Source organism: Falco peregrinus, chromosome 18, assembly GCF_023634155.1.
Source record: "Falco peregrinus isolate bFalPer1 chromosome 18, bFalPer1.pri, whole genome shotgun sequence".
In the NCBI taxonomy this organism is placed as follows: domain Eukaryota; kingdom Metazoa; phylum Chordata; class Aves; order Falconiformes; family Falconidae; genus Falco; species Falco peregrinus.
Genome location: NC_073738.1, coordinates 888,458 through 912,565, shown reverse-complemented (window position 1 = coordinate 912,565; position 24,108 = coordinate 888,458). Strand labels below are relative to the sequence as shown.

The following is a 24,108-nucleotide window of genomic DNA, read 5'->3' as shown; positions in this document are numbered from 1 at the left end:
TTGGGAGAGTGTGTGCTGAAAAAAGGATGACACGAAGGCGTGGGCTGGGATGCACCAGAACTTTAATGAGTCAAAAGAGGGAAAGGAGGGTGATGTGAGCGGAGGCCTCAGTGCCAGCAGCAGCTTTAGCAGGGGAAGCACCTCCTGCCGCAAATGCCGCTGCCCAAGCCAGAGAGGCTGAAGCCCCCGGAGTTGATGGGCACTCCCTCAGAGCTGAGGATGCTGCCAACGGCAGCGGAGGTGGAGGAGCCCACGGCGGTGTTCTGCGGGAAGGAGCTGAGGATGGGGCCGGGCAGGGTCACCACCACAGCAGGGGGCTCGATGACAAAGGTGGAGTCCTGGCACTGCCTGACACAGGGCTCGTTGCAGCTGTTGGCCAGCGGGGTCGGGCCGCAGGGCCGGCAGGGCATGCACGGGCTGTAGCAGGACATGCTTCAAGGCTGGAGGTGCACCTGGGAGAGAGAAGCAGGGCATGGGGGCTGGGTGAGGAGCAGCCTGTCATACCACAACGAGGGAGCCAAGGCACGAGCTGGAGACGAGAGCTGGAGGCTGTGTAGGGAGGCACAGGGGCTGCTTCTTCCCTATGGCCCAAAAGTGCCCTGCCGTGAGGGACCAAGCCCAGGCACCTTCCCACCTAGCCCATAGCTCAGGAGACACCTCAACCGAGACCCAGCCGCTCCCCACGCCACAACTTCAGCCCCATTCCCTGTGCCATGAAAGCTGCTCCAGGACCCACGGTAGGAGAAACCAGCAGCTCTGTGCCGAGAAATCCCAGAGGAGGAGGAGGCGGAGAAAGGTCTTCAGACTCACCTTGTTCACAAGGAGACGGAGGCGAGAGAAGTGGATGAGAGAGTGAGGAGAAGGGCCTGCTTTTATACTGCTTCTGCACCGCCCCAGGCGCACAGTCACTGCACGCGGGCAGTAATTTTCCAGCAGGCTCACCTCCAAAGCAAAATGTCCTACCTAATGGCACATGTTGTGTTTTGGTTTCCGTCAGTGCTGCCATTTCATTTCCTCATTTCTGACATGACCACTAGGGCACGGAGGCTCTTTTGAAGATTGGGATGAGGAGCCCAAGGATTTCCTGAGCAGGACCATGTCAACATGGCCAGAAGACATGCCCCTGAGCACTGGAGGGCTCTGTGCAGATGGAGGACATCATTCTCAGGCGATACAGTGAGGTTGTTCTCAAAACCCTGTGCAGGAGGGTGCACATGTCTTCCCACCAATGCCGTCCTCCCCTGAGTGCCCAAAGCTTCTCCAAATGAGGACAGGCCGCGTCCTTCTCCCTGGGCAGGACTGTCCCTCCCTGCCCCTCTGCTCGCGCCAGCAGTCGCTGATCATTGCCTCTATGGGCAGGTGGGCTGCGCGGCCGGTTTCAAATGGCTCCGCCCAAGGAAAACTTCCCTTTCTGGAAGACATTTGCTGCTTTCCTTGGCAAAGACAACCCCTGTCGTGGCAGCCTCTGGGGGTGCGCAAGCAGTGCCCTCAGCCCTGATGGGACACGGGCCTGCAGGCAGCCCTCGCTCCTGGCTTGGCCTCGTGCCAAAGGGCTGACACACGCCAACCCAAAATTAGAGTGTGACTGGCCGTGGGTAGGGAGAGTCTATCCCAGGAAGCCTGCCTACTGCAGGCATCGCCTTGCCCTCCTGGGACGCGTCCCAGCTGCCTCCATGTCTGCAGGGCAGGGAAGAGCATCACCTCCTCGATGTAGTCTGAGAGCTGGTTTCGTGCCTTCCGAGCCCACCCCCACCTTGAGCAACCCCACGCACGTGGCACGGCAGGGTCCTGCCAGCCGTCACCCCTGGGAGAGCTGGGGGAAGTTCACTTGCCTCTCCAGTGGTGCCGGGTTGTGCTCCAAGGTGAGGAGGCCTTTGGGGCCTGGGAAAGACGACATGATGAAGCACTAATGCCAAGAGAAGGTGTATCGCCTGACGGCCAGGGAGGAGCCCCAGCCGGTGGGGACACGTTTTCTGCAACCCCTCCTCTCCCTCCACGGGGTATGCAGGCATCTGGTGGCATGCACTCGTGTCTCTCCAATCGGTTTAAATGTCCCCACACCGGATCCTCCTCGACTGTGGGTAAGACTCTCCCTGCCCCAGACTTGCCAAGGAATGGCAGAGGCCCGGTCCCTCGACAGCAGCTCTTGCCAGGAGCTCAGATGGCTTTCCAGATGACTTGGTCTGCACAGGAGGAAGAAATAACCTTGCCAGCCTGTCCCAAAGCTGTCTCTGCTTATCACTGTAAGTCCTTAACTGTATTTTCCATAAAACAATTACAATGCTTAAAGAGGTGGATAGTGTCATGTTTGCATGCAGAAAGCCTCTAGGTTCAACATCACTGAATCTGAAAACCTGAAGACCAAGGCCACGAACCCCCGCAGCACCTCCGCCTTGCCTGTAACCCCTGTGCCCGGTGAAGCTGCCCCATTCAGCGCTGCAGCTGACTTTGGCCAAGCCTTGCTGCTGACCTCTGTGGAAGAAGATCTCCTCAGTGCCCTCCACGTGCCTTGCCTGATCGAACACCAGGTGGGCTTTGGCTTTCTGAAGACCAGCCCTGCGTACTCGGGCAGCTCTCCCCAGAGCAAAGGGCATCAAGAGGAACACGGCTGAAACCATTGGCACAGCCCGGCTGCCTGGAGACGCCATGGCTAGTGACCGTGGGAGCGAGCGGAGGCAGAGGGAAGAGAGAGAAGCACACGGCACGTCCTTAAAACGAGGAGTCTGCGGGTGCTTGCTGACACGTGCGGCGTGGAGCACATCTGGGCCTCTTCCTGCCAAGGGAGCTGCAAACACTCGCACTTCACTGCCCCAAGCCAACATCCCCTGCCTGCGCGGGACTCCTCCACCACTGAGGAGCCATCCTCTGCCCACGCTGACACAGTCCTGCCCAGGATACCCCTGGGCGTCTCATCCCAGCACATGAAAGGCACTTGCACGGCAGAGCAAGCATGTCAGAAATGAGGAAATGAAATGGCAGCACTGACGGAAACCAAAACACAACATGTGCCATTAGGTAGGACATTTTGCTTTGGAGGTGAGCCTGCTGGAAAATTACTGCCCGCGTGCAGTGACTGTGCGCCTGGGGCGGTGCAGAAGCAGTATAAAAGCAGGCCCTTCTCCTCACTCTCTCATCCACTTCTCTCGCCTCCGTCTCCTTGTGAACAAGGTGAGTCTGAAGACCTTTCTCCGCCTCCTCCTCCTCTGGGATTTCTCGGCACAGAGCTGCTGGTTTCTCCTACCGTGGGTCCTGGAGCAGCTTTCATGGCACAGGGAATGGGGCTGAAGTTGTGGCGTGGGGAGCGGCTGGGTCTCGGTTGAGGTGTCTCCTGAGCTATGGGCTAGGTGGGAAGGTGCCTGGGCTTGGTCCCTCATGGCAGGGCACTTTTGGGCCATAGGGAAGAAGCAGCCCCTGTGCCTCCCTACACAGCCTCCAGCTCTCGTCTCCAGCTCGTGCCTTGGCTCCCTCGTTGTGGCATGACAGGCTGCTCCTCACCCAGCCCCCATGCCCTGCTTCTCTCTCCCAGGTGCACCTCCAGCCTTGAAGCATGTCCTGCTACAGCCCGTGCATGCCCTGCCGGCCCTGCGGCCCGACCCCGCTGGCCAACAGCTGCAACGAGCCCTGTGTCAGGCAGTGCCAGGACTCCAATGTCTTCATCCAGCCCTCCGCCGTGGTGGTGACCCTGCCCGGCCCCATCCTCAGCTCCTTCCCGCAGAACACCGCCGTGGGCTCCTCCACCTCCGCTGCCGTTGGCAGCATCCTCAGCTCTGAGGGAGTGCCCATCAACTCCGGGGGCTTCAGCCTCTCTGGCTTGGGCAGCGGCATTTGTGGCAGGAGGTGCTTCCCCTGCTAAAGCTGCTCCTGGCACTGAGGCCTCCGCTCACATCACCCTCCTTTCCCTCTTTTGACTCATTAAAGTTCTGGTGCATCCCAGCCCACGCCTTCGTGTCATCCTTTTTTCAGCACACACTCTCCCAACATGCCCAGAGAGACAGCTGTTGCTCAGGGCTGGTTCTGGGAAGGAGTTGTTGGGGATGGCTGTGCAGCCGTTGTCAGCACAGGTTTGCCTTGAGTGTGCTTAGTGGTGAGTTGGGTGTACCCTCTGGTTTCTAAACTTCTCTGCCTACATGGACTCTACTGGGATAGAATGACCCAAGGTAGTTCATGTATTACTTGCGCATTGCTGTCTACTTTTCTTTTTCCTTGGTCATCTCAACGTTGTGAAGCAAGTAGTCAGGAGGACGAGAGATCAATATGTCATTGACAAGGCAGTGGCAAGACCTTCCCAGGAGAGCCTAGGAGAACCTGTGCTACCCACAGCATTGAGATTCAGAGTTGCGGCGTGATGAGAAGTGCAGGTGGAAAACAAAAGCACGAGAACAGTAGAGAATATACTGCCACGGCATCTTTGGGAATACATTGTCAATAGATTTGGGAATACATCAGCTGTGGTCCACAGGCCTTGTGGTCTTGCAGATGCTTCAGTGATGCTTTTTGCAATCTTTTTTTCCTTCCAAAAAGCATTCAGGAGAGCTCCTTCACACTGCCTGTCTCCTCGGCTACCTAGCTGAGTCGCTTCTCCTCATTGCTGGTCCTATCTCCAATGAGAAGAAGTTCAAAAAGGCAGTCCTGAGACCATAGGATCATAGCATAATCAAGTTGGAAAGGAACTCCAGAGGTCATTGGGCTCCAAGCTCAGTAAGCCATGAGCATTGAAGGAGGGTTACTGCACTTCTCCCCAGGTAACCTCTCTGCTACCTGTCTCTCCTCTTGGTGAAAATGATTTTCCACCTATCAAGTTCAAACCTCTCATCTTTCCACATGAACCCAGATTCTCTGGTCCTCTAACCACACACTGCCACAGTGTTGAGCTTGGATCTGTCTTCTGGGGTACTTTACCATAGTTACTCCAAAGTGCTCTTAGGTGTCTCACCAAAGCCTTCTCTTCATGCTCAGCAAGCCCCATGCCCTCAGTCTCTCCTTCCCAATCAAGTGCTCCAGCTCCTCAGCATACTGGATGCTCTCTGCTGAAGTCACTCCACTTGGTCAAAGTCTTTCCTGTATTACATCTTTCTTGTATTATAGCAGTGTTCTAGATGCTGTGAGTGCTGAGCAGAGTGGGATGAGTAGTGCTCATATTGCCCAGGATGTTGATGACAGTCCTTGGTGTCCAGGAACAGTTTTGATTGTGTTACCACAAAAGTACCTTTTCCTGGCCCTGCTTTTGGGCTGTTGCTTCACAGGAGCTGAAGGATGTGTGGGAAGACAGTGCTGGTTACTACCAAGCCAGCTGCCATTCAGGGGTCTGGGTGGGCATGTATACTGCACCCAGCTGTGTCCTGCAGCAGTTCAGCAGCTCCAATTCACTGGCTGCAAGTCTCTCTGCAGCCTTTGCTGCAGGTCACCACACTACTTTGGAAAGATTCTGGACAGTCCTATGAGACACTGAGCCCACACCCACTGCCTTTCTTCCTGCCCAATTCCTCCTTCTCTTTAGAAACATTCCCAGGAAGCACTGGACACAGACAGGAAAGGAGCAGGGCAAGGACGACATTCATTGCCTGTGAGTCTGTGTGGTGAGTTGTTCCTGGCAAGCATTAAGCACCAATCCACTGTTCTCTCATTCTGCTGTCCCAGTGGAATGCACAGAGAATTGGAAGTTCAAGAGAGCAAAATACCCATGGGTCAAGATCAGGACAGTCTAAAAGGGAAAAGGAAAACAGAAGAAAAAAAGTGGTGCAAAGGCAATGACCCACCCATCGCACCAGCAGACCAATGCCCAGCCAGTGTCTAACAAATGGCTACTTTGGAAAGACTGCCCACAGCCTTTTAATTAACAATTATTGTTAATAATATTGTTAACAACCACTGCACAATCATTGCCAAAAACCCCTCCCAGAACCAGCCCTGATCAACACGTCTCTCCCTGGGCATCTTGGGAGAGCATCTGCAGGGTAAAGGAAGACAAAGAGACATGAATTGGGAGGCAGCAGAACTTTAATGAGTCAAAAGAGGGAAACAAGGGTGCTCAGAGTGGAGGCCCCAGTGCAGGGAGCACCAGGGGCAGAAAGGAGTCTGTGGCCCTTCACTGTGGTGGACATCGTACCAGCCATCTGCCTGCCCCACAGAGGGAGCAAAGCCAGAAGGTCTTTACTAGACTGGCTTTCTGGTGCCCACAGCCCACGGGACTACAAGAGAACAAGGACACAGGAGGCAAAAGAGAGAGTGGAAGCAGGGAAAGGCAGACACGGGCTGTGCTTTCTGAGAGCCCAGGCTGCCCCATCCTTTTGCAAGGGGTGCTGGGGTTGCTCAGCCCCTCTGGAAGCAACAAGCCGATGCTCCGTCCCCAGTGCGGTACCATCGTGTGGGTCCCTGGGTGCCTTCTAACCCAGGGCCATGGCCAGCAGCTTTAGCAGGGGAAGCACCTCCTGCCGCAAATGCCGCTGCCCAAGCCAGAGAGGCTGAAGCCCCCGGAGTTGATGGGCACTCCCTCAGAGCTGAGGATGCTGCCAACGGCAGCGGAGGTGGAGGAGCCCACGGCGGTGTTCTGCGGGAAGGAGCTGAGGATGGGGCCGGGCAGGGTCACCACCACAGCAGGGGGCTCGATGACGACGGTGGAGCTCTGGCACTGCCTGACACAGGGCTCGTTGCAGCTGTTGGCCAGCGGGGTCGGGCCGCAGGGCCGGCAGGGCATGCACGGGCTGTAGCAGGACATGCTTCAAGGCTGGAGGTGCACCTGGGAGAGAGGGCAGGGAGAAGTAGAGCAGGGGAGATGGATGAGGAGCAGCCTATCATCCCACTATGAGGAGCCAAGGAACGTACTGGGCAGAGGACTGGAGTTTCTGTAGTGAGACCCAGGAGCTTCTCCTTCCCCTCAGCCCAAAAGTGCCCACCAAGAGCAGCCAAGCCCAGGGAGGTCCCCAAGTAGTGCATAGTTCAGGAGATACCTCAGCAAAGACCCAGTCTCTCTCTTTGCTGGACCTTCTCCCTCCTTCCTATTTCTATAACAAGGACATCCATGTCCTGCTGTGGTACGATGAAGCAGGCATCAGCTGAAGTATGCATTAGTGTAAGACCTCACTCTGGGGAAGGATGAGAAGCACAAAGGGCTTCAGACTCACCTGATTCCCAAGGAGAGCAAGGCAAGAGAAGTAGATGAGAGAACAGGGCTTTCAGTTTACTTTTATACTGCTCTTGCACCGCCCCAGGCCCTGAGCTTGTCTCTGCGCAGGCAGTAATTTTCAACAGACTCATCTTAAATGGAGAATACCCTTCCTAGTCACACAGTTTGTAATTTTGTTTCCTTCATTGCCTTCTCTTCATTTCCTCGCTTCTGAAATGCCCTTTGTGCCAGAGACACTCCTGTCAAATGCTGGAATTAGAGTCCCAAGGACTTCCATGGCAGGAATGCAACAGTACTGACGACACAACTCAGGTGCTGACGAGGTCCCACACAGGCAGGGGACACTGGCTTGGGGTACCTTGGTGGGCTCTTTTGCAACTCTTTTTTCAGGAAGTGTCCCAAGTACTCCAAGTGTTACAGTCCTTAGTTGTATACTCACATGTTTCTATGCACAAGGACTTGCTCCATCCCCCTGTCTCTCTCTCCCAGCTCATTCTGACAGTCAGTAGTAGTCACTCCTCAGGCCAGTGGGCTGCACTTCTGGTTTCAGCTTTCCTTATACTGCTTGGTCTGAGGAGAAACTTCCACCCTTTCTTGGCCTCCTCTCCAATCTGGTCTCTCTATAGGTGTGCAGCCCAGCCTGTGACATGTAAGTGGCTGTAGCACCCAGAAGTGACAGGATTCCCACTTCCATATCTCAAGGACTGGATAAAACATCAATGGAATGAATGGGATGATTGGAATGGAATGGAATCAGCAAAGTGAGAGCCTGTCTCTTGGAGACTCTCAGCAGCCCAAAGCCAATGCATCTTACCTGCATCAAGATGAAGGGGGTGTGGGCGGAAATGTGCCCAGGGGTGTTGAAGAGCCATGGAGGAATAGGGCAAGAGGGGATTCAGACACAGGTAGAGAATTTCTCTCTGCTGTTGCACACCCTGCTCCCCACAAGCAAGCACCACTGTGCAGTGATTAGAGACATGGAAAATGTCTGGAAGAAAGGAAGGTTACTGAGAGGAAGAGCCCCCAAGGTGAAGTGCAAAGAAGTTTCTTGCAGAAGCAGTTCTCAATGCAGAGACCATTTCCCTTCTCCTGTAGTGCCTTTCCTTTCACTGCCAACAATCTCTGAGGAAAAGAGTTCTTCTCCTGACACTCCTCAGCAGATAGCAGCAGCGTTTGGGGAGTGTGGCCATGAATCAGACAATCCTTCCCTGCCAGACAGATCTTGCCAGAATAGGATTTCCATGTGGGACATAAAAGCACTGTGTGGCTGAAAACCAAATGAGTTGTCAGCTGTCTAGCTCTCCCTTTGCAGTCTAGATGGTCTGTCCTTCCTCTCAAAGTGCGTGACACTAGTTCATGCATGCATCCTTGTGTTTGGTAGTGACTCAAGGTCTCAGCCCCTGCCAGACTCGGTGTCAGGTCAATTAGCTGCAGAGGTGCCCCTGGCTTTGACTTGAACAGCAGCAGGGATGTCCCATCGCACGTACTGTTAACACTGCAACAGAAGCAGATTCACTGAGGAGCACCTTTCATGAGGTGGGCACTATTTCCTGGCTTTTCTGCCTGTACATAAAGCTAATGCCGTTGTTTTGAATGCCTCAACACTGGGAGATGTTTCCTGACCTGAAGAGGCAGGGAGTGGTGAATGGCAGTCATGCTGAGATGCTTTGAATGTTGATACAATGATTTAAACAGTTTCTAAACTGGTGTGAAGCTGTCCTTGCTAGGCTCTGAAAGCTGCAGTAGTAGAGTGTGAGCTTTGGAGAAGCATGAAAAGGAGAGCTCAGGAGACAGGGACTGTGTTTCGGTGCTGGTGCTGAGGGCAGGTCTCTGCCAGGTTCACGCCACTGCTGTTCAGCTGCCACTGGGCTCCTTTTGGCCTGCAGAACCTGCTGCTCTGTGGTGCTCATGTACAAAGTAGTGGTGAGTGCCCCCACCATCCATGACCAGCACACCTTTTGAGAAGGAGACATATACAGGGATGCAGCATTGCAGACACAGTTAAGCATGCATGTATCCCAGATTCTAGGCGGGGGGGGGGGGTTGACATCTTTTGAAATAAGAATGAATACAGACACAAAAGTGAGAAACCACATATGTATGCATGCATATATGTGAAGTTACATAGATGTTGTTTGCACATAGATTGTACAGCGAAATAATCCTAACATGCTGAAGGCATTGGTTGGAGACCCCAAGAGATTGCTCAGAGAGAATAAATGATAAAAGAGTCTGGCAGATTTGTCCCAAAAGCAAGAGCATCAGGAGGAGGACATTCAAAATGAGCAGTGGAGCCCACTCACTGGAAAGTAGACCAGGGACCACTGGAGCATGCTGGACTCCTTATTTTGAACAGGGTGACAAACAACCCCACATGAAAATCTCAGGCCATTGTTACTTGCCTCCAATGGATCTTTATCCAGCAACTGGGTCAAGTCTTAAAGCCCATAATGATGCATTCCTGACCTGAAAATACTTGGGTCTCTCATCTCGGCACTTGAAAGGAGACTCAAAGGGAAATGGCCATGGCATAAATCACAATATGAAAGCACTGAACTGTGGAAGACTGTGCATTGGCTGGGATGTCTTCAATTAGAGTGTCTGTAGGAAAATTAATGCCTGTATATAGCATGACTGCACACCTGAGGCGGTGCTGGAGCAGTATAAAAACCAGCACAAATACCCAGTCTTTCAACCACTTCTCTTGCCTCCTTCTCCTTGAGGATCAGGTGAGTCTGAAGCCCTCTCTCTTCTTTTCTCTGCTCCTCTAAGCAGAATTCTGCTCCCCACCTGGTGTGTGCCTTGCCTTCCTTGTTGTAGGGTGACAGGCTGCTCTTCAAAAGCCACTCATGCTTTGTTTTCCACTGCCCTCTCTCCCAGGTGCACCTCCAGCCTTGAAGCATGTCCTGCTACAGCCCGTGCATGCCCTGCCGGCCCTGCGGCCCGACCCCGCTGGCCAACAGCTGCAACGAGCCCTGTGTCAGGCAGTGCCAGGACTCCACCATCGTCATCGAGCCCCCTGCTGTGGTGGTGACCCTGCCCGGCCCCATCCTCAGCTCCTTCCCGCAGAACACCGCCGTGGGCTCCTCCACCTCCGCTGCCGTTGGCAGCATCCTCAGCTCTGAGGGAGTGCCCATCAACTCCGGGGGCTTCAGCCTCTCTGGCTTGGGCAGCGGCATTTGCGGCAGGAGGTGCTTCCCCTGCTAAAGCTGCTGGCCATGGCCCTGGGTTAGAAGGCACCCAGGGACCCACACGATGGTACCGCACTGGGGACGGAGCATCGGCTTGTTGCTTCCAGAGGGGCTGAGCAACCCCAGCACCCCTTGCAAAAGGATGGGGCAGCCTGGGCTCTCAGAAAGCACAGCCCGTGTCTGCCTTTCCCTGCTTCCACTCTCTCTTTTGCCTCCTGTGTCCTTGTTCTCTTGTAGTCCCGTGGGCTGTGGGCACCAGAAAGCCAGTCTAGTAAAGACCTTCTGGCTTTGCTCCCTCTGTGGGGCAGGCAGATGGCTGGTACGATGTCCACCACAGTGAAGGGCCACAGACTCCTTTCTGCCCCTGGTGCTCCCTGCACTGGGGCCTCCACTCTGAGCACCCTTGTTTCCCTCTTTTGACTCATTAAAGTTCTGCTGCCTCCCAATTCATGTCTCTTTGTCTTCCTTTACCCTGCAGATGCTCTCCCAAGATAAGATGCCCAGGGAGAGACGTGTTGATCAGGGCTGGTTCTGGGAGGGGTTTTTGGCAACGATTGTGCAGTGGATGTTAACACAATAATTGTTAACTGTCACTGTGTGGTGCATGTGTGGACCACTGTGTGGTCCTTCCCTCTGTGGACAGTCCAGACGCATACAGTCAAGGGGAAGGGCATTTCTCTTGGGAAGTTAGGGATGTGCTGGGGCACAGAGAACCTTCGCTATTCCCGAAGGGGGGGACGGTGGGACACAGCGCAGCCGGCCCCCTTCAGGCAGTGTAACTTGCAAGTGAGAAAGGAAGGCATCCATGACTCCTCAGAGCCCCTGGCCATTAGGCACAGCTTCGCTGAGCCTCTGCCCAGGAATGGTCTCCTCGCCTCGGTGCCTGTGCCACAGAAGGGCTGTGTGGCCGCTCCCAGGCGTGGTTGAGGAGCCTGGGCTGCGGAGGGCCCTGGGAGGGCAGCAGCCCCGCAAGGTCCCGAGTGAGGAAGCTGTCTCTTTGCTCTGAGCCTTTGAGGTAGGAGACCTATGGGAACACAAATCAGGCAGGGTAACCAAATCGCCCTGCTCCAAACATATGGAAACAGCCCGGCAGGTCTGGCCACCCAGCAGGGCTGCGCAGCACACGGCCCCTCCGCGCCCTCGGCCGCCTTCCAGCTCCCTCCCAGCAGCAGCCTCCTGCCAGACTCCCAGCGCGGGGACACACTCCCCCTGCCCTGGGAAAGGGTTTATGAGGTTTCAGTCCCCATCCCGGGAGCCGGTGGCGAGGAGGGCCCCGGCGCAGGCCGTGCTTTGCCCTGGAGGAAGCGGGCTCCCGCGCACCACCAGGGGCGGGCAAAATGGCGGGCGACGGAGCCCCCAGAGTCGGCGTTGCCCCGGCAACCGGCAACCGGCAACCGCCCTCCGGCGGGAGGGGCCGGCCCCGGGGAGGGGGCGGCGGTGCCTCAGCCGCGGCCCCGCAGGCCCCGCGCTCCGCCGAGCCGTGCTGCGCCATGGAGCTGGAGGATGACCCCGGTGAGGCGCGGCGTGGGGCGGCCGTGGGGCAGGGGAGGGAAGGGGGAGGCGATAGGCGGCTGCCCTCTGCTGCGGCCAGGCCCCGGCCCCAGCCCCAGCCCCAGCCCCGGCCGGGCCGAGCCGCCCCTGCTGGGCTGTGTGTTGTTTGAACAAGGTTAATGCATATGTCGTTACCGGGGGAGGGTGCCTGGGGTTTAGGAAGTGTCGGAATAAAGTGACCTAATTTGGTTAAAGTGTTGCTCCGGCCTGTAGCTGTCTCAGCCGGCTGCAGGCGCGCACGGGCAGCGGTGCAGCGGCGCGGCCGGGCAGGGAGCGCCTTCGCGCGTGGCGCTGCGGTCCTGGCTGCGTGTGTTGCAGCCTCGTGTTAACCACGGCTGTTTACCTGATGGAGCCAGCTCCTCTTGAGGTTCTGTGTTTGCTGCTTTGCGTTTTCCTCTTCTTCTGGGTCTCCGGGCTGCCTCCTTGCTTTTACTGCTAATGCACTTGGTCTGATGTTGGCGTTGAGCCAGTTCACAGAGAGAAATCACTTCTGATTGCTCTTCCAAGGGCTGCTGAAACACTACAAAGCTTGTCAATCCTTCTTAATGCTGAAGTCTTTAGTTTTCAGCTGTTCTAATGACCTAAACTGGCTAACGGAGGTGAGCGGTGCTCACAGCAGCACCACTGCACAGCTGAGAGGGAAAGAAGGGTTAGGTCCTTCCTTCCTTCCTTCCCTCCTAGTAGCTCACGGCGTGAGGTCTGCTTGTCGTGACTTGTGGAACAACACCGTAACTAGCTGTCAGCTGGTGGGCTGATGCAGTTCCCTGATACGGCTCTTGAGACAGCCGAGCAGCAAGGCATGTGTAAGAGAAGGGGATATGATGGCAGGGGAGAGGCTGAACAGCAGCAGTCCGTGCTTAAGGCAGGGCAATCCTAAGCACAGCTACAGGCTGGGTGAAGAATGGATTTGAGAGCAGGGCCTTAGTGTCTTAGGGTCTTGGTGGCCAAGAAGCTCAACATGGCCACGCAGTGTGTACTTGCAGCCCAGAAAGCCAACTGTACCCTGGGCTGCATCCAAAGAAGCACGGCCACCAGGCTGAGGAAGGTGATTTTCCCTCTCTACTCCGCACTGGTGAGACCTCACCTGGAATACTGCGTTCAGCTCTGGGACTCTCAACATAAGAAGGACGTGGACCTATTGGAGCGAGTCCAGAGGAGGCCACAAAGATCATCAGAGGTCTGGAGCACCTCTCCCGTGAAGACAAGCTGAGAGAGTTGGGATTGTTCAGCCTGGAGAAGAGAACTCTCTGGGGAGACCTTAAAGCATCGTTCCAGTACCTGAAGGGGTCTAAAAGAGAGCTGGAGAAGGACTTTTTACAAGGGCATGTAGTGATTGGACAAGGGATAATGGCTTTGAACTAAAAGAGGGTAAATTTAGATTAGATACTAGGAAAAAATTCTTTACTGTGAGGGTGGCAAAACACTGGCACAGGTTGCCCAGAGGAGCTGTGGGTGCCCCATCCCTGAAAGTGTTCAAGGCCAAGTAATAATGTGGCTTTGAGCAACCTGCTCTAGTGGAAGGTGTCCCTGCCCATGGACACAGGGGTGTTGTAACTAGATGATCTTTAAGGGCCCTTCCAACCCATACCACCTATGTTAGTTCTGTTTAAGATACAGTGTAATCAAATCCTAAATGTTCCCAAAGCCTGTGCAAAAAGAGTGGCAGAGCAGAAAGGAGGAAAGAAGCCTGGTGTGGCTCCCTGGGATGTACCCCACAGGCAGCAGGGGGGACCTGTGTCTGCTTCTGGCTGCCTCTCTTCCTCATTGAGAATATGGAAATGTGTGGGGGGGTTAAGAGATATTAATATTTATATTTTAACATATTTCCTCTATAGATAGGTAAAAAGTTATATCATGAATGCATGCACTCGTGTTGCTTCACTGCTCAGTGCCTAGATTCTTAGGTGATCTAGCCAGTTTAGTAACTCCTCAGTTCCTAAATAATTGCATGACCTATGAAACATTTCATTTAGAAGTCATGTGTGCTATGTTAGGCAAGCTCCTTCATCAGAAATGAAACTAAATCGCCCAGCATTCTTCCTCCAGCAAAACTAGCTGTTGGTCAAAAAAGGTTTGGTTCAGACTGATGATGCTACTGAAGGTGCTGGGGGGCACATCATCATCCCGCTGATTGTCCTCTAAGATAGCTGGAGAAGTACTGCTGTCTTCATTTGCTTTGAGTAAGTGTGGTTACCTACCAAATATAGTAACTTAAGGAGTAGTTATGCTCAGTGCAACTTAGTCTGTGTCTGTTTTGACTAACATCCCAGGTGTGCGAAGTCCAAAATTATTTTTTTTGATTATGCAAAACAGGTCCCTGCCTTAATGAATGGTTTCAAACGAAGAGCAGCTGGTTTAACTCCCTAAGATCACAGCCCTGATGTGGTGGTATGTTTTTTTCCCACTTCGCTGTGTTAGTGGTGCTAGATCTTGTCTAACTATTTTTTTTCTCTGGTTTTTTTTTCTTTCTGTTCTTCTGTTTTACTAGATATTTTGGATCCAGAGAGATTAATACAGTGTCCATATAATAAACATCATCAAATCAGAGCCTGTCGTTTTCCTTATCACCTTGTAAAGTGTAGGAAGGTAAGCTGGACTGCCAAACAAGTCACTGAATGTAATTTTGTGCATGTAAATACGATGTGCATGTTCTCATTCTTGTTGCATTTTCTGGCTGGCTGACACATAGCTTTGTTTAGCCTTTATTTCATATAACCTTATTATTTGTGTAGTAATAGCTTCAAGCACATGTTAATTCACTGAAGACTGGTGTGGCTCTCTTGAAATGAGATGGAGATTTTCTGTGGTTAGGTGAGGAAGGAAATTCTGGTCCCTTCCATCAGCTCACATGGAGGTCAGATACATTTTTCTACTTTAAGTTGCAGAGAGAATTTAGTCTGAGTTATGTGCAGCCTTCTGGCTCCTCAGAGTAGAAGTGTTGTGATGTTGCAATTCTTTAAGTGCTGGAAATGCAGCTGCACGGCAGGGTTGGGGGTTTGTTTGTTTGTTTTGCTAGTAACTATTTCATGTGCATCTATCTGGCAGAAACTGCACATCCTGGGCTCAGCACATATGGGAGAAATTTTTTTCCTCTCTCCATTTTTTATCCAGTATTTGGATACAAGTAATTTAATAGGAAGCATTCCTTCCTTTCTTCTCTGTTGTCCTCATAGTTTGTTTTCTTTAGACCTGTCAAGTGCTAGCATCTGACTGAGCTTTGGGTTTTTGCTGAAACTTTTTAAATCCCAATTGTTCCTCATTAAGTTAGCCAATGTGTTTTCAAAATGGTGTTGCAGTGCCTTCCAGTTCAGGTGCAGTTGCAGGGGGTGTGCCCTGGTATCAGTACTTGCAAACAATTCATTTTAGTGGAACTAGAGCCTTAAAAAATACTAAATAACTAGTGGAAGTAGTAGGCAGAGCTAAGTGGCAAGTACCTCCATCCTTCCAGCATTTAAGAGGGCTGAATTTTTCCTTGTTGACCCCCTGCAAACTTTGGCAAGAATGTGCATGTGAGCTAGGTGAACAATGTTGGCAAGTAAACTTTTAACAATATTGGTTTTGTCCTTGTGTTGCATGACTGATGACCAGGCAGTTTTGGCAAGCTTACCTAGTTAGGAGGATGAGGTGAGATAATGATCACCAATCAGGCAAAGTTGGTGTCTGTAAGTAGTTAGCAGAAGAAAGGCTCGGGGATTATAATCTGATCCATTTGGAGATTCCATTGTGTATTTATTTACAGTGGCAAGTGCCTGGGTGCAGATTGTCCTTCTTGCTTGGTAGCTTGTTGAATTTCATTTGCATACTCTATGCATAAAATCCAATTAAATGCTTCCACCTGCCTCAGCTTCCCACTGCTTTGTGCAGAATGCAGCCTTGCCATGCAAATGGGGACAGTGCAAGCAGAGCAAGTTGTAACCTCAGCTTGAACAGCATTAGCACTGAGAGGCTTCTGCTGTGTGGCCAGAATAGCTTGCTTCAAGCTCATTGAAGCCAACGACGGACACATGAGGACACAGCAACCCTGGCTGTATAGATCTTGTAATGACAACTGCCTTGGATGTGCCTGCAGCCTGTGCTCAGCCATGTATCGGGAGCAGTGGAGACACTGCCTTGAGCAGCGTCTGTACAAGGTGCTTCTGCATCAGCCTCAGGTACGAGTCTGATCCCTGACAAGCACAGCTGCATCAGCTAGAACCACACAGGCACTGGTACAATGGCAGAGTTGTGCTTTTCCCAGTAAAGGCTGTATCGTTTGCAGGAGGTGGAGTAATTTACTGTGTGACAACTAAGCACTGCCACTAGAACCTGTGTCTGTGATAAAAGTTCTGCTTGTTCTGTAGCACCAAAGTCTGCAGGTGGAATGCTACCAACTCCCTAGCTGTTCTGAAAGGTTTAAGGAATGTCTCTGCCTTTGTGCCTGCTTACTTAAGAAATACCCGAATGGTTTAGATTTGCCTAATATCTCTCCCCTATAATTTTAAAAATAATTTCATCTGTGCTTTAAACTATGCAGCCATATTGCCAGTGTTGCAGCAAACTGTAGGGAGTTTAGCTGAGGGTATGTTTCATTTCAGTCGGCTCAAGGGTGGCTCAGTTTCTCAGTGAATTGTGTTTTGAAGAATAGTTATGTTAGTTTCCCCTTGCAGTCTTAGTAAGCTCTGAACAATGTGTTGCCATTCCTTATTTAGTCTTTTGTTTAAAGCAACATCACAAATATCCTTTTTATTCCCCTATGGATAAATAAATATGAGATAAGTGAACTTGAGAGATACGGCACATGATTTCGGTTTTCTCTTGTTTAGAGCTACCCTGAAGTTGCAAAGGAATTGGCCACGTGCCCCTTCAACGCTCGCCATCTAGTTCCTCAAGCTGACCTCAGTGATCACATGATGAAGTGCAATGACAAAGGGTTCATTGAGCAAGATGTAGGTACGAGAAACACCTGTGCTCCAAGATGTTTGTTCACCCTGAGGACTGAGGTCTCCTGTCTGTAAGGATAGCTCATAGAATAACCGAAAACTGGGAATCCAATTATTGTCTGTGGTTTTGTGTGACACAACAGTTTTGGGAAACTTTAGTCTTATTTGCTGTGATTTATTTGGTAGGTTCATGAGAATACTGCGGATTTGCCTGGTAGGCCTTGTACATGTTTTACTACCAGGCTTGTTGAAAGAAAAAAAAGGTTGTACCCTGGACTGTGCATGTTGAAGTACCTCCAGCAGGAGCTGGGATGATTTAATGACCAGAAGGACAGGCCCTTCTTTTCGTAGAGCTGATCTCTCTTCATTGAGGCTTGATCACTGATCAAGCTGTGTGAAAAGCTGATTTCTACCAAACAGCTGTTTAAGCTATGGAAGCCCCTGCAGCTGTTCTCCATGGGGGCAACCTGAATAGTTCACTCTCACCAAGAGATAGAGCAGCTTCTCTTTCAGGCTGCTCTGCTACTGTGCTTTCTTCATCTGCTGTACAATTAAGATTTCAGCCTCCTGCCCAGTGAGACAAGGTGGGAGGAGTGCTGTCCAAGACCACTAGAATATCTAGGAATGTTTGTTTTTTCCATCCCCTGCAGTGGCTCTTTGATTGCCACACTACAGAGCAGACAGATAGTTTTCTGTCTTCTGCAGAGTTGCACTGAGACTCGTAGTGATGCCTGCATTCATGTAAGCAGGTTTCCTGTTCACTCGAGCATTCCTGGCACAAAGTTCCATGGGGCAGAGTCTTTTCCTGTTCACTGAAAAATGTGAATTTGAAGTTGCTCAATTTCAGATCAGTACCTGGCTCCTGCATGTACTCAACTTGTTTTCATTGTGCAGGGTTTCCTCTAAAGCCAAGAGGTGTTTTACAGCTTGATCCAAAGCACTTAATGCCTTTGAAGCAGGACTGACTACTAGTCAATGAGTTTTCTTTCTTCCTGAAGTGAATCAGTCCTTTAGGTTCCAGAGTGAGCAGATGAATGCTGTGAGCACGTGGCAGGCACCTCCCTGTGATGAAGACTGGGAAACAGGTAAGGAACTTCCTCATCTGCCTCACTGCTGCCTTCTCCCTGGTCCTGTCTTTCAACTCCACTTGGGACAGTGTGAGTCTAGAGATGCTGTTCACTTAGGTTTCACTTGTAGGACACCTTGCTTATGCTCTTTCCTGAAAACATGCATCTCTCCACCCAGCAGGCTTTTCTTGGTATAGAGAACTATTCCACGTGCCTGCCGTAACTGGCATGGAGATACGTTTCCAAGGGTCTGCTCCTTCCCATATAAGCTTTTGTACCTTATGTGCAGTGATGACAATGGAAACATGATAACTTTTATGTTCCTCAGTTAAAAGACAGTGCAGCAGGCATCATTAGAGCAACTTTTACTCCCTCTTGAATGTGCAGAAATATGACAGATATTGGTGGTTGCTGGAGTTTTAGTTCTGAGCCACAACATCTGGTTCTTTTTGCAGAGTCGTCAGAGCAGTCAGATTCTCCTTTTATTTGGGGCACGACCAGCTCTGGCATAAACAGGTAGTGAATGCAAATTTGATTCCTTACAACAATGTTCTGTGTAGAGCAATATTGCAGTCTACTCCCAACCCAACCTTGATGGCTGGACGTGGGCTGACTTTGCTGCTGTGCAAACCCTGGGAGGAGGGATACTGATCAAGAGTGAATGTTTTAGGGTGCTGGTTCAGCATTGCTTGCTTTCTCATATGACTGACCCGTATGAGAGAAGGAAGCCCTTAATAACACAGATGCTCTCTGTTCGTCTGTGCGTGTGGCAGGGTGCTCTTCCTGCCTGTGGCCTATGTTCAGTCCTGCTGGGTGTCTGGCCAGTGTGCGAGGGAGAAAGGTGCTGAACCTTGGGAAATGTGGCCAGGTGCCTCCCTCTGGAGCCTTTTCAAGCAGTTACTGGAGCTTCTGTTGAGCTGAAGCAGTCCCTTGTGACCTCCTGCCCCCTTAGACTTGGCAGATGTGCTGGTGTTAGGGCCTTGTTAGGGGAAACCTCCCCTTCTTGCCCTTTGCAAAGCATAATCACAGTTCGGGTTTGGGGGAGTGAGGAGCTTTGTTGCCAGCTGCAAACTGGATGCAGCTGCCTTGACTGGTTTAATTGATTCAACAGTGGAGCATGACTGCAGGCTGTATACAAGATGTGATGGCACTGCCAGATGGCCAAAGCATGCTTTAAGGCTCATCTAGGCCCAAACACGGCAACAGTCCTGCACTTGCCAGCTCTGCAGTTCTGTATGAACTCAACCATGATACACCCCTCTTTCTGTAAGGGGTGACAACGGTGCTACCTGGTTTTACTTGTTACATTTTCTGGAAAACTTTCTAGTATTTAGGGCGTATGTAGCTCTTCTAAGCAGCACCACCTCCAAGTGCTGAAGTACCATCCCCTTATGTACCTGCTGTCTTCCATGCTACAGTGAAATGCATACATTTGAGCAAGTGTGTTTGTTAGGAGAAGTAACTGAAGTCTTTCAGTTCCAGTACCACCACCTCTGAACAAAGGAATTGCTTACCTGCAAGATTACGTGCCCCTGAGTCCTTCCCATATGCTGTGTCATGGAAAGGCTGTAAGTACTATGCGTGTGGCTTTGGCACTGTGACTTCTGTAGATAACAAGAGTTGCTGAAATCGCTGGCTGCAGCAGTGCTTTATGGCCACTGCTGCATTGACAGGAAGGGTAGTACATAACGCCTGCCTCCTTCGGAGCAGCTTCTAAGGGAATCTGATGCTTGGATCATCCTATCTTTTCTTTGGAGCATCCTCTGTATTCTTTATTTCATATTCTTGACAGGCCCTTCATTACAGTGTTCTGGTTTAAGCAGCCCTGCTCCCTAGCCACTTGGACTCCGCCTCACTAAAGAAATCCTTCCACACTATCTAACCCTGTTACCCCCCGACCTTCCCCTCCCCCGCCCCAACTTAAAACCAAATTATTTTCTTGCTTTGTGCAACTCTGCTCGCTGTCAGACGCAGCTAAGTCAAAGCAAGGGTAAAACTAGGGCTGCTTAAACTAGCATGACTGGGGAGGGAACCTATCAAATTACATCTGGAGGAGGGAGGGAGGGAGTTTCCCTTGTTGAAAACTGATTTTGAAGTTGCAGACCATTATTTGCCATTAGCAGCAAAGCAAGAGCTTAAAGGTGCTTTGAGGAATTACTATTTTGTTTCCCACTTGGAGCAACTAACCCAGTACTCAGAGCTTTGCAGGCATGGCTTCTGCACAAGCCAGTGACTGTGCAATTGCCATAGTGTTAGGCTGAATCTGCCAAATTAAATAGAAATGTCACTTGTAGGTAAGTCTTGTTGCCAAGGTGGCAAGTGCTGCTTCAGCAAAGACCACTCTCACCTTCGGGAGTGGAGGAAACGCTTGTATTTTTCTCCACCATGCAAAAAAAAAAAAAAAGTGTCTTGCCCTTTTCAGATTTTGGAGTATTGGTATCTCTTCCCCCTGGAAGTTCGTTTCCCCCAGCACTGAATGGCTTCCTTCCTAGGACCATAGAGCTCCCACAGATGGCAGATGTTCTCTGGATCTGATGGCAGGACTCTCTAAACTTGGCTGTTGCAGCATGACGTGTTTTTGCAACATCTGAGTTTGTAAAACTGTCCTTGGCTGCCAAATCTTTTTTTCCAAGCATTTGTTTCATAAGTTACCCTCGTCTCCATTTGGTGATATTTATTACTGAGTAAATGGATCAATAAATTTGACCAGTACCAACTAAGAAACCTTCCCTCCTCAGACAGCAGTGGTTAGTTAACAGGAAAAATGCAGGAATTGGCAAGTCTCTGTTGGTTCACTCATCAAATGGCAGCGCAGATGATCTCTGAAGTTGTTGTATTTGTGGCAGTGATTTGGAAACATCAGGAGGGCTCTTCTGAAGTGGTGATGGGTTTTAAGGGAGGGGGTGGGGAGGTGGGGGTGATTTTAAGTAGAGAAGGTAGGGTATGATTAGGTTGCTAATCAGGGAAGTGATAGCAGGAAACAGAACAGCATGGGGGGTTGCACATAGCACTAAAATCTTGTCCCTTAGCTTGGTGCTTTAAGACAAGTGTGTACATTTGCAGAGGTGGCCCCTTCAGAATTGTGTACGTGATGTTTTGTGCTAACTGTAAATGAAGGGATGCAATTATGCTGGGGGTGGGGGGGTGGAGTGGAGGGGGGAGGAAGCGCCCTGCAAAAATGGTGGGTTTGTGTGAATTGAGGCCTTGGGGTGGCAGGAACTATTATAGTCCCATTTCAGTGGAAGTCAGGAACCACACAACAGTGTAATTTCCAGGAATTTCTACCCTGCACCATAAGCATGTCTTGCATCTGCAAAGCAACGTTGCATATTTCTGTTCTCAGGAGTATGTGGTGTCTAGAGTGATTTCTGTGGAACCTTTACTGGACATTTGTGAGAATGTTTGTTTGTTTGCTGGGGAGGTGCAGAAAAATTTCTGTGCGCTAAACTGTAGTTATAATGTGTAGCTAGCAAAGTCATATTTGAGGGCATGTTACAGCCTGGAGAGCATAAATTAAGTTCTGAGAGTTTCTCCAGCCTGTAAACAGGCTGAGACTTCCTGCTGTCTAATGTTTAATTAAAATCATCTGGCTCAGCCAAACCTAGGAGTATTTTTTCTGTGCCTGCGCTTTTTGCTTTTTATCTTGTCAACATCTGAGTTTATCCACATAGCATATGTAAAATGAACAGTTTTGGTTTTAAACTACATGGACATTTACAGAGATTTCTGTTTTCTTCCTAGAAAGCATCCTGATCACACCTTTGCAGCTTCAGGCCTTAAACTCTATCATGTGGATGCGTGGTGCTTCAAGTCATAGAACAATGGGGAATCCTCTGAGTTCCCTAGAGTATGCATAATAACAAACAGGTGAAGTTTAAATAGTACACTTAAGTACCTGTCTAGTTTCCATCAGATTTTTGTAGGTTTTAACACTTTAAACACGTTTGAGAGCTCTAACATAACTGTTCTTTGTTGAGGGGGGAGGAGGCAGGAATGGGGACTGTGTAAATGTTTGGATCAAGCAGTATATTTCTAATAACTTTGGATGCAGATTACAAAATGGCATCTAAATATACAAGCACAAAAAATAATTAAGAAACCAGACATGGTATTTGTCTAGAAAGAAATCAATGCCTTTCACGTTTTGAAAAGAATGTTCTTCAAAGTACTGATTTTTCATCATTTGTATTACTATCAGTGTAAAATAATACATGTTGACTAGAATGTGCAAAATTAGGGTAGTTTCAAAGTTGAGTTCTGTCCAGGTTCTTGTTGGCAATTTAGAATAAAAAGGTTACGAATGCTCTTGGACCCATCTTCTATTTCTAGAAGACAACTGCAATGATTTGTTATACCCCTGTTGAATAAGTAAATGCTCACACAGTAAATCTTGCACTCGGCCTTTATTTGATTATTTTGTCCCTTTGAATGAAAGTGGTGACAAATGTCAACTGTTGGTTTGTGGTTTGTTTGCAGTAGCTTATTTTCAGGATCTGTGGGCCAGAGCATTATAATTTTACAAATAAATGCCATAATTGGACTCCATTATCCTAAGCTCATTTAATTGCCAGTTGGTGAAAGACTGGCAGTACTTAGTGCAGTAGCTACCTGCTTTTCTGTGGGTCTTGCTACCTGTCTGGACTGCAGAGGAGGTGAGCTTTGGGTGCACCTACTCCCAGGAGGAACATTATCACAGGCCCCAGCTCTTTGTCAGGTTGAGTCCTGGGAGATCATAGTTCTCTGCTAGCCCTGCTTTCCTGGAAAGGACCAGACGGGCTTGGAAGGTCGTGGTTGTGACTTCAAAACATCCCCTGGCCATAATGATGAGGGGATAGGGACCACAAGAAGTAGGTCTGTCTTGTAGGATACATGCAGCCAACATGTGACAGAGCTCTGAGATCTGAAATCCCATATCCTTCTGGGCATCTTCCTCTAGCATGTCCTGCATGTGCCTGTGAAGAGCAGGAAACGCATCGTTTTTCTGTTCCCTGCAGTGATTTGGGAGTGATTAACAGGCTGTAAGGATGTAAAACACAAAGATGACCCTCCTCCAGTCAGTTATGATTATTTAAAGTTCCAGTATTGTCTGGCATTGGGCTGTTGGCTCCCTCTGATTCTTTTGTGTTTAGGACTGGACAAGATTTTAGACTATGCCAAGTGGCACCTGCTCCAAGGTGGTGGAGTGAGGACTTTGATGTGACCATCACTGTGGTCACAGCCACATGTTCCTGTGGTAAATCCTCGGTCTCTCTTGCGATGGGCCGACTGTGCAGCGATGGAGCCTTCACCCCCTTCTCTAGAGGCTGGGTGCATCCCTTGCCAGAAGCTGCTGGGATGTAGGGAAATATTGGGCCCTTTTGGCCTGCCAGGGAGGGTTTCAGAACACATGCCTGGGTGACTTCCCCAGCCTGAATTTCTTGGTAGCTCAACAGTGCCTGTGCTCGCTCTGAGCACTCCTGTGGGTGCACCCTGCCTGCTGGCCGTTTCTGCCTTGCCTGAGCTGCCAGCTCTGTGGCAGCAGGACTGGTCTGACTAGAAATGCCTGTGGAAATTTAGGGTAGAAATGGTTGCGTCTGCAGTTGTCACTGGTGACTTGGGAGGGAGGAGAGGAGGCGGCGTTTGCCTTCAGGCACAGATTCCTCTGTGTTGGGGAGCCTGGACACGCTGGAATTCCTTGTTGTTTCTCCCAGTGCCCGCAGCCTGTGCAGTGTCTGATGGGTCTCCCTCGCCTCGATTCCCAGCTGGCTGCAGAGGTGCAGCAGCTCCGCTCACTGGTGAGGGGCACCCACGCTGCTGGTGCACCTCCTGGTCCCACCAGTGGCTCACTCTACACTTCTGCACTGACTTTCTCCCCCCGCAAAGGGTTGAGCTTGCACTGCAGGACACCCTGGTGCTATCTCTGTGCCCCGCTGGGACTGGAGCACAGCAAGGTGCACAGGCCTGTGTGGATCAATGGGGAACCAGATTGCTTCCCATTTGTGGGCTTTGTGTTCCCATGGGCTGTGATCCAGTCAGCACCGCTAGCTCCCTGCAGTTCCCCTTCTCGGGGCCCTCGCTTGCTGGATCCTTGCTGAGTCAGACCCTCCTCCACACCTTGGCAGTCCGGTCTAGGGTGCTCAGCTCCTCTCTGCTTAGCCTTCAGCTGCAGCAGGTGCAGGGCCTTCTGCCACGTCCTGCACTGTCTCTGCTGTTCTCAGCTGCAGGACACAGCACGTGCTTGCCCTCAGCAGAGCTGCAGTCCACGGGCACAGGTAAGA

General features: G+C 50.9%; 3 protein-coding genes and 2 pseudogenes across 4 annotated transcripts; 3 read left to right on the top strand and 2 right to left on the bottom strand.

Annotated features, from left to right (window-relative positions):
* Positions 1–125: 125 nt before the first annotated feature.
* Positions 126–1,897, bottom strand: LOC129782652 (feather beta keratin-like; annotated as a pseudogene).
* A 415-nt stretch (positions 1,898–2,312) lies between these two features.
* On the top strand, positions 2,313–3,853 carry LOC129782651 (uncharacterized; annotated as a pseudogene).
* A 2,427-nt stretch (positions 3,854–6,280) lies between these two features.
* Positions 6,281–7,254, bottom strand: LOC129782650 (feather beta keratin-like). The gene is made up of 2 exons (XM_055790079.1): positions 7,118–7,254; positions 6,281–6,716 (listed from the first exon to the last, which is right to left on the bottom strand). The coding sequence occupies exons 1-2, from the start codon at positions 7,252–7,254 to the stop codon at positions 6,410–6,412; spliced, it is 444 nt and encodes a 147-aa protein (XP_055646054.1). The 3' UTR covers positions 6,281–6,409.
* Positions 7,255–9,334: 2,080 nt separating this feature from the next.
* On the top strand, positions 9,335–10,378 carry LOC101912853 (feather beta keratin). The gene is given in 2 exon segments (XM_013297175.3): positions 9,335–9,852; positions 10,004–10,378. Coding segments are annotated over 2 exon segments (474 nt in total). The 5' UTR covers positions 9,335–9,705; the 3' UTR covers positions 10,331–10,378.
* Positions 10,379–11,636: 1,258 nt separating this feature from the next.
* Positions 11,637–22,162, top strand: LOC101912676 (gametocyte-specific factor 1-like). 2 transcript variants are annotated; one of them, XM_055790014.1, is made up of 7 exons: positions 11,637–11,826; positions 14,354–14,451; positions 16,668–16,794; positions 17,783–17,869; positions 18,307–18,367; positions 19,334–19,419; positions 21,593–22,162. In XM_055790014.1, coding segments are annotated over exons 1-7 (636 nt in total). In that variant the 5' UTR covers positions 11,637–11,651; the 3' UTR covers positions 21,595–22,162. The 2 variants fall into 2 exon arrangements, with proteins under 2 accessions (XP_055645989.1, XP_055645988.1); XM_055790013.1 differs by having other exon boundaries at positions 19,328–19,419.
* The last annotated feature ends 1,946 nt before the right edge of the window (positions 22,163–24,108 follow it).

What these genes read in the sequence shown, in the direction of transcription:
- LOC129782650 (XM_055790079.1), bottom strand. Translation starts at nt 7,254, where the DNA reads ATGAGTCTGTTGAAAATTACTGCCTGCGCAGAGACAAGCTCAGGGCCT. An exon ending in TCTCCTTGGGAATCAGGTGA is followed by an intron (nt 6,717 to 7,117) that starts GTCTGAAGCCCT and finishes CCAGCCTTGAAG; the next exon opens with CATGTCCTGCTACAGCCCGT.
- LOC101912676 (XM_055790013.1), top strand. Translation starts at nt 11,652, where the DNA reads ATGGCGGGCGACGGAGCCCCCAGAGTCGGCGTTGCCCCGGCAACCGGC. An exon ending in GGAGCTGGAGGATGACCCCG is followed by an intron (nt 11,827 to 14,353) that starts GTGAGGCGCGGC and finishes CTGTTTTACTAG; the next exon opens with ATATTTTGGATCCAGAGAGA. An exon ending in ACCTTGTAAAGTGTAGGAAG is followed by an intron (nt 14,452 to 16,667) that starts GTAAGCTGGACT and finishes TCTCTTGTTTAG; the next exon opens with AGCTACCCTGAAGTTGCAAA.